Genomic DNA, 12,470 nt, shown 5'->3' on the forward strand with positions numbered 1-12,470 from the left:
ATGGATTGGACCTTAAAGTTGACAGCATTAATAGTTATACAGGGTACAGACAGGATTGAGTTAAACAGGGTACAGGCTGGATTATAAATTATACAGGGAACAAGTAGGATTATGAGTTATACAGGGTGCAGGCTATATTATGCATAAAACAGGTTACAGACTGGGTTATAAATTACACAGGGTACAGGCAAGATTATGAGCAATGCAATGTGCAGACAACGAGTTTAATGGGGTAAATGAGATGAGGTACAGGCAGGATTATGAGTTGTACAGGCTGGATTATAAATCATACAGGGTACAGGTTGTATTATGTGTTATACAAGGTACAGGCTTGATTATAAAGTATACAGGGAACAGGTGGGATTATGAGTTATGCAGGGTACAGGCAGTATTATGAGTTATACAGGGTAAAGGCTGGGTGATAAATTATACAGGGTACAGGTAGGATTATGAGCAATGCAATGAGCAGACAACGATATCTGCTATACAGGGTACAGGCTGGTTTATAAATTATACAGGGTATAGGCGGGGTTATGAGTTATACAGGGTACAGGTAGGATTATGAGCAATGCAATGTGCAGACAACAATATCTGCTATACAGGGTACAGGCTGGTTTATAAATTATACAGGGCGGGGTTATGAGTTATACAGGGCACAGGCTGGTTTATAAATTATACAGGGTATAGGCGGGGTTATGAGTTATACAGGGTAAGGCAGGATTATGAGCAATGCGATGTGCAGACAACGATATCTGTTATACAGGGCACAGGCTGGTTTATACATTATACAGGGTATAGACGGGGTTATGAGTTATACAGGGTAAGGCAGGATTATGAGCAATGTGCAGAGGAATATAACACATACAATGTGCAGGGGAGACAGGCGTATAATCTATACAGGGGGCGGGCTAGATTATACACAATGCGCAGGGGGGGCGGGCAGCCCGATACACTGGGGGAGGCTCCCGGCCCGGTATAAAGAGCCAGGCGCCCTCTAGTTAGCGGAAGTCTCGGTGTTTCCTCCATCCGCCGCCCTCTTACAGCCTTCAGCGGCCCCACAAACCCCCAGCTGGAGCGGCCATGAACCCCGGAGCGCTCGGCCAGGCCTTCCCCGCAGTGCAGTGTGAGTATGGGGAGGGGACAGGCTGGTTCCCGGGCCGCCCCGGAATGTGTGTACGGGAATAGCAGCCCCATTGTACTGGGAGGCACTGGAGCACAGTGTAGGGGTTGCTGGGAGACGCAGGGGCAGTGTCTGATGCTGCAGGGTTATACTGGGTCTCTGTGGGTGCTGTTATATGGGAGACATTGGGTCACTGGGTGCTGTTATATGGGAGACATTGGGTCACTGGGTGCTGTTATATGGGAGACATTGGGTCACTGGGTGCTGTTATATGGGAGACATTGGGTCACTGGGTGCTGTTATATGGGAGACACTGGGTCACTGGGTGCTGTTATATGGGAGACACTGGGTCACTGGGTGCTGTTATATGGGAGACACTGGGTCACTGGGTGCTGTTATATGGGAGACACTGGGTCACTGGGTGCTGTTATATGGGAGACATTGGGTCACTGGGTGCTGTTATATGGGAGACATTGGGTCACTGGGTGCTGTTATATGGGAGACACTGGGTCAGTGTGTGTGGGTGCTGTTATATGGGATACACTGGGTCAGTGTGTGTGTGGGGGTGCTGTTATATGGGATACACTGGGTCAGTGTGTGTGGGTGCTGTTATATGGGATACACTGGGTCAGTGTGTGTGGGTGCTGTTATATGGGATACACTGGGTCAGTGTGTGTGTGTGCTGTTATATGGGAGACACTGGGTCAGTGTGTGTGGGTGCTGTTATATGGGATACACTGGGTCAGTGTGTGTGGGTGCTGTTATATGGGAGACACTGGGTCACTGGGTGCTGTTATATGGGAGACACTGGGTCAGTGTGTGTGGGTGCTGTTATATGGGATACACTGGGTCACTGGGTGCTGTTATATGGGAGACACTGGGTCACTGGGTGCTGTTATATGGGAGACACTGGGTCAGTGTGTGTGGGTGCTGTTATATGGGATACACTGGGTCAGTGTGTGTGGGTGCTGTTATATGGGAGACACTGGGTCACTGGGTGCTGTTATATGGGAGACACTGGGTCACTGGGTGCTGTTATATGGGAGACACTGGGTCAGTGTGTGTGGGTGCTGTTATATGGGAGACACTGGGTCAGTGTGTGTGGGTGCTGTTATATGGGAGACACTGGGTCAGTGTGTGTGGGTGCTGTTATATGGGAGACACTGGGTCAGTGTGTGTGCTGTTATATGGGAGACACTGGGTCAGTGTGTGTGGGTGCTGTTATATGGGAGACACTGGGTCAGTGTGTGTGGGTGCTGTTATATGGGAGACACTGGGTCAGTGTGTGTGGGTGCTGTTATATGGGAGACACTGGGTCAGTGTGTGTGGGTGCTGTTATATGGGAGACACTGGGTCAGTGTGTGTGGGTGCTGTTATATGGGAGACACTGGGTCAGTGTGTGTGGGTGCTGTTATATGGGAGACACTGGGTCAGTGTGTGTGGGTGCTGTTATATGGGAGACACTGGGTCAGTGTGTGTGGGTGCTGTTATATGGGAGACACTGGGTCAGTGTGTGTGGGTGCTGTTATATGGGAGACACTGGGTCAGTGTGTGTGGGTGCTGTTATATGGGAGACACTGGGTCAGTGTGTGTGGGTGCTGTTATATGGGAGACACTGGGTCAGTGTGTGTGGGTTCTGTTATATGGGAGACACTGGGTGCTGTTATATGGGAGACACTGGGTCACTGGGTGCTGTTATATGGGAGACACTGGGTCAGTGTGTGTGGGTGCTGTTATATGGGAGACACTGGGTCAGTGTGTGTGGGTGCTGTTATATGGGAGACACTGGGTCAGTGTGTGTGGGTGCTGTTATATGGGAGACACTGGGTCAGTGTGTGTGGGTGCTGTTATATGGGAGACACTGGGTCACTGGGTGCTGTTATATGGGAGACACTGGGTCACTGGGTGCTGTTATATGGGAGACACTGGGTCACTGGGTACTGTTATATGGGAGACACTGGGTCAGTGGGGGTGCTGTTATATGGGAGACACTGGGTGCTGTTATATGGGAGACACTGGGTCAGTGTGGGTGCTGTTATATGGGAGACACTGGGTCACTGGGTGCTGTTATATGGGAGACACTGGGTCACTGGGTGCTGTTATATGGGAGACACTGGGTCTCTGTGGATGCTGTTATATGGGAGACACTGGGTCTCTGTGGATGCTGTTATATGGGAGACACTGGGTCAGTGTGTGTGTGTGGGTGCTGTTATATGGGAGACACTGGGACAGTGTGTGTGTGGGGGTGCTGTTATATGGGAGACACTGGGTCAGTGTGTGTGGGTGCTGTTATATGGGATACACTGAGTCAGTGTGTGTGGGTGCTGTTATATGGGATACACTGGGTCAGTGTGTGTGGGTGCTGTTATATGGGATACACTGGGTCAGTGTGTGTGTGTGCTGTTATATGGGAGACACTGGGTCAGTGTGTGTGTGCTGTTATATGGGAGACACTGGGTCAGGACACCTTCCATCAGACTGTGTGTTTTTGTGATGTGTTGTATGTATGTATGTGTGTGTGAATGTGAATGAGAGTTAAGACAAAACACACACACACTGATACAGTGACAACATTTAACCTGTGTTGTGTAATGTTGTACAACAAGGGGTGTGAAGAAAGTGTGTGTCTGTGCATTTGGCAGTATTACTGCCCCAAACTTCTGCCTGCTACACCCTTTATCTGCCGCGCACGGCTGCTGGGATGGGTCAGATAATACTTTAATGGTTTAGAGTTCAATGCCAGCGCCCTCTGCCATTTAGTCCTATACTGTATATATAACAAAACCTGTATGAGGATAACCCTTTGTCTTCCAGGCTAAGTTATGGCCGCGCACCCTTTATGCTTCTGAATGGGCTCCTGGGAATATAGCCTGACAGGGCGACACCCTCACAATGTAATGGCTCCCAGTAGGGCAGTGATCCCCAACCAGTGGCTCAGGAGTAACATGTTGCTCCCAGGGGCATCAAAGTAGGTGCTTATTTTTGAATTCCTGGCTTGCAGGCAAGTGCCTAAAACCCAGCAGAAAGCCATAAAGCCTTCTCTAGGCTGCCAGTCCACATAGTGGCTACCAAATAGCCAAGTATAGCTCTTATTTGCACCCCCAGGACCTTTTTCCATGCTTGTGTTGCTCCCCAACACTTTTCCATTTGAATGTGGCTCACGTATATAAAAGGCTGGGGATCCCTGCAGTAGGCTAATGCCACCCTTGGGCGCTGAGAATTAGTTGAGAGCTGAGAGTTAGTTTTTACCTCTTGCCTTTTACTCCTGAGGGAACTGTGTCCCAGGCTGCTTTGTTCCAATGCTAGAGATTGTGTCCCCCCCACTAAAAAGCCATCCGCTATGAAACACACATTTTTATACTGGGAGCCTCCAGTGTCCCTTCTCCCCCAGCCTGGCATAGTTGGGGCACGATTGGGGCTGAACCTTTCCTACTGCAGAATGAAGTGATTGCAGTTATTGCTGATCCAACCTGTGGCACCGGATTACTCAAGCCCTGCACTTGTGGGCTCTTAAGGTCCCCATACACGGGCCGATAGAAGCTGCCGATATCGGTCCCTTGGACCGACTCGGCAGCTTATCTGCCCGTGTAGGGGCAGAAACGAGCGGGCTGCCCGACCGATATCTGGGCTGAAATTGGCCAGATTTCGATCGGCCAGGTTAGAAAATCCAGTCGGATTGGGGACTGCATCGGCTCGTTGATGTGGTCCCTGAACCGACTGCCCCATTGCCACCTACATAATCCGGTCGTTTGGCACCAGGGCCAAATGATCGGATTATTTTTTTTTTTTATCGTCAAGCTCCCCGATATCGCCCACCTTTAGGAACGGGTGTTGATGAAGGGGCACTTAAACTGTTTTCAGCACCCTCTAGCTTTCAACAGAAGGCACCCCCAACATCAGCCTTAAGGTGCCCATACACGGGCCAATTGTAGCTGCCGATATCGGTCCCTTGGACCGATTCGGCAGCTTATTGGCCCGTGTAGGGGCAGAAACGAGGGGCCTGCCTGACCGATATCTGGCCAGATATCGATCGGCCAGGTTAGAAAATTCAGTCAGATCGGGGGCCGCATTGGCTCGTTGATGCGGTCCCCGAACCGACTGCCCCATTGCTGCCAATATAATTCGATCGTTTGGCCCCAGGGCCAAACGATCGAATTAGCCTTCACGCTCCCCAATATCTCCCACCCATAGGTGGGGATATCGGGTGAAGATCCGCTCGCTTGGCGATCTCGCCAAGCAAGCGAATCTTAATTTGTATGGGGACCTTTAAGGTGCCCTAGAAAAGATTAACCTCTAGAGATGCTAGTGTGCCTGACTTTATATTGGCAGTTTTCAACATTAGCTGACAGTTAGTATGGCTGGCAGCAGGTAAAAGCCATGAAGGGTAGACCTGTACCCAGGGGTGATTATTGCCTGTGGACTTCTGTATTTGCCTATGATAACTAGAAGCTCCCTGGAAGTATTGGGTTCGTCCGCTACGCCCTGTAACCAGCACAGATAAGTGGCGGAAATTGGCCCATACAGGGGTTATTTACTGTGACCACCGGTGCCAAAGCAGAAGGTTGTCTGCACTTTGCCCCCACTCAAGCCATAAGTAAGGGCACATTTTTGGAGTACAGCTTAGGCTATGGGGCAGATTTAAAATGTAAGTTTAGAGCTTAATACATAACATTATATTTGATACTATGGGAATTTTAGGAGTTAGTTCCACATTTGATAAATACGCTTCTCAAAATCCCATAGGAATGACTAGAATGTGGGTAAGTTTCTATGTCTTAAGCTCTAAACTCACATTTTGATAAATCTGCCCCCAAGCGAAAATGACTTTGCACCAACTTTTTACCGAAGAAGGGGCAGATACATTGTGGTAGTGATAGTGAGGCGCAATTACCCTTATTACATGGCTATGGGCAATGCAAAAGGCAGCCCTGTGTGACTTACCCATAATGCCATAGACTTTTCATTTCCATTGAAAGAATCAGGACATCAGTAATGTAGAGCTCCGAGTGTGTGAATGGACCTCCCATTTTAATTAAAAAAGCTGATAAAATATTTATGGCAGCCCTGCAGCGTGAATTATTTTATTATTATCCTCCTATGTAACCGAGGCCTGGCCTCCACCCCCTGAGCAGTCTGTGCTTTATTCACTTCCTTAAGAAAGTAACACTAACTTTATTATTTAAATTGTATTTACCATATAGGCACCCAACTAGATCTACTGCCCTAGGCCGGGGCCCTTTGGTTCCTATAGGGGGGAATAGAGCCAATATCTGTCACCCCAGCACAGGCTGTATAGGAAACTCGCATAAGTGGGCAGCTTACAGAATAACAGCCCCACCTAGTGGCGATTGTAAGGTAGGAATGTATTATCTGGGATGCATTGTATGTACAGTGGTGTGAAAAACTATTTGCCCCCTTCCTGATTTCTTATTCTTTTGCATGTTTGTCACACAAAATGTTTCTGATCATCAAACACATTTAACTATTAGTCAAAGATAACACAAGTAAACACAAAATGCAGTTTTTAAATGAGGGTTTTTATTATTTAGGGAGAAAAAAAATCCAAACCTACATGGCCCTGTGTGAAAAAGTAATTGCCCCCTGAACCTAATAACTGGTTGGGCCACCCTTAGCAGCAATAACTGCAATCAAGCGTTTGCGATAACTTACAACAAGTCTTTTACAGCGCTCTGGAGGAATTTTGGCCCACTCATCTTTGCAGAATTGTTGTAATTCAGCTTTATTTGAGGGTTTTCTAGCATGAACCGCCTTTTTAAGGTCATGCCACAACATCTCAATAGGATTCAGGTCAGGACTTTGACTAGGCCACTCCAAAGTCTTCATTTTGTTTTTCTTCAGCCATTCAGAGATGGATTTGCTGGTTTGTTTTGGGTCATTGTCCTGCTGCAGCACCCAAGATCGCTTCAGCTTGAGTTGACGAACAGATGGCCGGACATTCTCCTTCAGGATTTTTTGGTAGACAGTAGAATTCATGGTTCCATCTATCACAGCAAGCCTTCCAGGTCCTGAAGCAGCAAAACAACCCCAGACCATCACACTACTGCCACCATATTTTACTGTTGGTATGATGTTCTTTTTCTGAAATGCTGTGTTACTTTTACGCCAGATGTAACGGGACACGCACCTTCCAAAAAGTTCAACTTTTGTCTCGTCGGTCCACAAGGTATTTTCCCAAAAGTCTTGGCAATCATTGAGATGTTTTTTAGCAAAATTGAGACGAGCCTTAATGTTCTTTTTGCTTAAAAGTGGTTTGCGCCTTGGAAATCTGCCATGCAGGCCGTTTTTGCCCAGTCTCTTTCTTATGGTGGAGTCGTGAACACTGACCTTAATTTTGTCCTGGGGTCTTTTGTGGCCTCTCGGATGAGTTGTCTCTGCGCTCTTGGGGTAATTTTGGTCGGCCGGCCACTCCTGGGAAGGTTCACCACTGTTCCATGTTTTTGCCATTTGTGGATAATGGCTCTCACTGTGGTTCGCTGGAGTCCCAAAGCTTTAGAAATGGCTTTATAACCTTTACCAGACTGATAGATCTCAATTACTTTTGTTCTCATTTGTTCCTGAATTTCTTTGGATCTTGGCATGATGTCTAGCTTTTGAGGTGCTTTTGGTCTACTTCTCTGTGTCAGGTAGCTCTTATTTAAGTGATTTCTTGATTGAAACAGGTGTGGCAGTAATCAGGCCTGGGGGTGACTACAGAAATTGATATTGAAATTGAAAATTGAAATTGATAAACCACAGTTAAGTTATTTTTTAACAAGGGGGGCAATCACTTTTTCACACAGGGCCATGTAGATTTGGAGTTTTTTTTCTCCCTTAATAACGTAAACCTTCATTTAAAAACTGCATTTTGTGTTCAATTATGTTATCTTTGACTAATAGTTAACGGTTTTTGATGATCAGAAACATTTTGTGTGACAAACATGCAAAAGAATAAGAAATCAGGAAGGGGGCAAATAGTTTTTCACACCACTGTATCTATATAACAATTAGTCTTTCTCATCCTGATTCCAGTTCATGGAGGAGCCGCCGTTTTGGTTGAAATCACAACAGACATCCACATCTGCGGCCTGTGCAAGCAGCAGTTCACCAATTTGGACTCTTTTGTTGCTCACAAGCAGAGCGGGTGCCAACTGAACTCTGGGAATGGCGCCACGAGTGCCGTACAATTTGTGCCGCAGAATGACACCGGGACCCCCACGCAGACCTCTCCCCGGACCATCACTTCTGAGACTCAAACCATCGCTGGTAATCTCCTCTTGCTGGTTAATTGCTGATTTGTGTGTAGCAACACTTAGCAACCAATTGACAGGGACACATTCTGGCTCTGTTCTGGCCAATATCTGGGGTTGCTATAGGTTACTACACATGGAGCAAACCTTGTTACTTTGTATGTATTACTGGTGCTTGAATCAGGTGCACAAACCTGGAGCCAAACATACAGAACGAAGGCTAGTACTGTCTCTTTGTGTGGGATTTGTTGGGTGAGTTTGATTGGCCAAAATGGAATCATGATGGACACTTGTTTTACTCAACAAGAAATTTAAACTATTTTTTGTGGTACAGTTTCTGCTCCGGGATTTGTCTTTGAGCACGGATATCAGACCTTTTTACCGAGCGAGAACGCAGAGTCCCAGACTACAGAACGCACCATTCCACCCATCAAGTGCCGTAGGACAGTGTCTGGGTCCTCATCCCGCAGGAAACACAGCTGCACGTACCCTGGTAGGTATATACCCTTTATTGGGGGGTTGTATTGTGCTGGGGAGGAACTCAAGTTAAAATCAGTAGTATAATTAGGACTAATCATTGTTCTGTTATGTGGAATAATTGTTCTAAGCTGGTATAACACCTGGATTGCTGGGAAGTTGCCTTGTTTCTGCCTTGTGCAGCTGAGTTTATGTTCCTTGGCCTTTAGAGGGCGCTGTTGTTCTGTCACAGAACCATCCCGTTCCTATTGAATGTACAGAAATCTTGCTCTGTTGAGTTTTACTCCAGTTTATTACATATTTGCCCCATCGTTTTGCAGGATGCCAGTTCAAGACCGCGTATGGGCTGAAAGATCTGGAGCGCCACTTAAGGACTCACACGGGTAACTATGATCACAGGGTAGTGATGGGCAGCCATGCCGAAGCCATGGATTGTGGGAGGCAACTCTCCATTTCCTCCTTGTTTCGTTTTTCATCCATCCAGAAACATAATTTACTATTCCTACCCCTAAACCACCCTCTGTCTCATGTCTTCTGCTGATACATGCTCTCCTGCCCCCTATCCATCATCTTACCCTATCTCCCAAAGTTTGCCCCTGACTTTTGTTACTGGCTGACTCATTTACCATCCTTGGCCCCTTTTGACATCTTCAGCCTCGCCTTCACTTTCTGCCATGTAACTCATTCTTGGCTCATGTAAGCACCTTCTGCCCTATTACCTGACTCCGCTTCATCCCTACTGACCTCTCAGTCATCTGCATCTATCGCCCTTCTACAACTTTATAATCTTCTTTGTCATTTGCTGCCCCTTCACTATCATCTTTCTGCAACCTCTAATTCCCTTGCCTCATCCTCTAATCCTGCTGCCATTCTTCCATCCTTCCCATTTATTGTCTTTTTTTCTCCGCCACTGTCTCCTGCACCCTGCTCTTCCATATTGGCTAGTTCTGCCCTTCTGAAATGGCTAATGATGAACAAGCCCAGATCTTACCCACCCTTTTGCATCTAGCCACCACTCTTCATTGTCCTCTTCTACTGCAGAGAAGTCCAGCTGTACTTGAATAGTTGAATATTTTTAAATTTAACAACCCATTAACTAGTTGGCTACAGGGTTGTCCTAGCCATAAAATGCTACAGGGTGCCTGCCACAGCATAATGCCAAGTATTGCCATTTTGGCACAGTTACATGGCAAGAGCGTTAAACTGGATTGTACAAAACAGAATATGACAAGGCAATACCGCTGGTAAATTGTAAGCTCTGCAGGCACCTGCCATTAGGCATATAATATCCTCTGCTGCCCTGTTGATTTATACGGAGTGTCAAATCTGCCTGACTCAGCTCTGCCCCCTATGTTTATTGTCTGCTAATACAGGTAGTAAAAACTTGTCTTCCTTTTTGTGCAGGTGACAAGCCCCACAAATGCCCGACCTGTGATAAAGCCTTTAGCAGGAAGGACAAGCTGAAGACCCACATGCGCTCCCACACGGGGGAGAAACCATTCAAGTGCAAGGAATGCGACTACAGGGCGGCAGACAGCAGCAGCCTATGCAAGCACCAGCGAATACACACTAATGAGCGACCATTTAAATGCCAGATCTGTCCGTATGCTAGCCGCAACTCCAGCCAGCTCACTGTGCACCTACGCTCGCACACAGGTCAGTCTCACTTTGTGGCAGCTGGACTTAATTTTGCTAATCCAGAGTATATGCAGGCTTAATGTAAAGTAAATTGTTGTCCCTGTCACTATTGTGATGGTCACATGTTCCCAGTGATACAAACCAGCAAATTTCTGTATGTATAATGGCATTCATTTTGTCTATTCTCCTCTAGGTGACGCTCCCTTCCAGTGCATTCTGTGCAACGCTAAATTTAAAATAAACTCTGACTTAAAGAGACACATGCGTGTTCACACGGGGGAGAAACCCTTCCGCTGCGACTTCTGCAACTTCGTCTGCGCCATGAAAGGAAACTTGAAGTCCCACATCCGGATGAAACATAACACAGAGACCACATTCAAGTGCTTGGAGTGCAATTTCCAGTGTGGAAGCAAAGCCGACTTACGGCAACACGTACGCTGCCACCTCCCGGAGCAGCCGGTTAAATGCGCGGATTGCAGCTACTCCTGTTCCAGCAAAGCTGCCCTGAAAGTACACGAGAGGATTCACTCTAAAGACCGTCCCTTTAAATGCAGCTTCTGCCAGTTTGATACAAAACAGCGCAGCAACTTGACCACCCACATAAAGAAATGTCACGGGGACCAAGTGAAACCCAGAAAGAGCTCTCTGCACAGAAAAGAGGGGGACTCCCCAAGGCATTACACGTCCCGTAAAGGCACCAAGTTGGAGGCTAAGAAAGCATATAATTGTGACCTTTGTGATGCGTCTTTTGTTAGGGAAGACTCCCTGCGGAGTCATAAGAAACAGCACAGTGAGATCATTGCTGCCCAGAAGGCTTCAGGCCTGGACTTTATCCCTTTGGCAACCAGCGCACCGCGTTCCAGTACTATTGCAATAAGGAATATTAAGTTCCCCACTACGATTCTACCCTTTGGGCAGGACGGAGTAAAGCTCATGGGCGACCATCCCCTAATAGAAGGGGCTACTGCAGAGACCACGTCCGAGCCTGCTAGAGCTTTAGACAGTATGGCAAAGGTCCAAGACCACATGGCTACCAGCCAGCTCAGACTGTTGAGTCAGGTCAATTTAATAGCATCGCCTTCTGCTGCCCAAAAACTTGCTTTGCCGGATATCGGTAACAATCCCATCCAACACCATCTGGATGAAAGCGGTACAGACAACGACCAAGAGACTAACGATGAGGCGTTTATGTCTGCCTCCAGCATCGATGAGTGCTCTGACCTTGATCATCTTCATATAATAAAGGAGGAGCCCGTAGAAGTGACAATTGTTAGTGATGCAGGAGACTATATCCGAATGGAGGAGCCTCACCAGTCGCCTGTTTTCTCTCCGTCTCCCCTTGTTAACACACCCAAACGCAGCTACATCGTTGTCCAGGAGGATCCACATTCTGCTCTTCTGTGTCCAGCAGACTCCATACCAGACTGACACTTTATACCCATTACCATGAATACTAAAATGTTCCTTTGCCTTGGCATACAGCTGTCTGTATGTAGAAATGCATGAGAAATAGCGGCGTCCAATTTACAAGGACCGTTAGTGAACTAGTAGGCACCGCGGCGGATTATTCCGATGGAAGTGGAGTAGTCCAGAATTTTTTTTTCTAAAACATCTTGTATACAGGGTAGCTATTATTAGAATTTCATACAGCATTGAGATGTGTATGTGTGTATATATGTATATATAGTTTCATAGAAGTGTGTGTATATAAATGACTTTTTGGTGTAGGGCCAGGTTTGGATCATCTGCTGGAAAATCTGAATAAATTTTGATCAACCTGCTTGTACACTGACGTTGCAATACCTGTACAAAGTGGTGCGGTTGCCTTTGCTGTGTACCTGCGTAGCGCAGTGAGCTTTCCTGGCCAGTGAATGACACATGCAACTTGAGTTTACTTCCCCTTTACTTCTAGAAAGCCATATTATGTACATACTTTTCTTGAAGTCAGTTTAGTTTATGAGCATTTTTAATTCCTTCGCTCCTTGAAA

General features: G+C 46.9%; 1 protein-coding gene across 1 annotated transcript; it reads left to right on the top strand.

The window, feature by feature from the left end:
* The first annotated feature begins 952 nt into the window (after window positions 1–952).
* zfp64 (ZFP64 zinc finger protein) lies at window positions 953–12,268 on the top strand. Its single transcript, XM_018089299.2, has 6 exons — window positions 953–1,123; window positions 8,150–8,383; window positions 8,702–8,860; window positions 9,165–9,227; window positions 10,249–10,500; window positions 10,676–12,268. The coding sequence occupies exons 1-6, from the start codon at window positions 1,081–1,083 to the stop codon at window positions 11,908–11,910; spliced, it is 1,986 nt and encodes a 661-aa protein (XP_017944788.1). The 5' UTR covers window positions 953–1,080; the 3' UTR covers window positions 11,911–12,268.
* The last annotated feature ends 202 nt before the right edge of the window (window positions 12,269–12,470 follow it).

This window comes from Xenopus tropicalis, chromosome 10 (genome assembly GCF_000004195.4).
Source record: "Xenopus tropicalis strain Nigerian chromosome 10, UCB_Xtro_10.0, whole genome shotgun sequence".
In the NCBI taxonomy this organism is placed as follows: Eukaryota; Metazoa; Chordata; class Amphibia; order Anura; family Pipidae; genus Xenopus; species Xenopus tropicalis.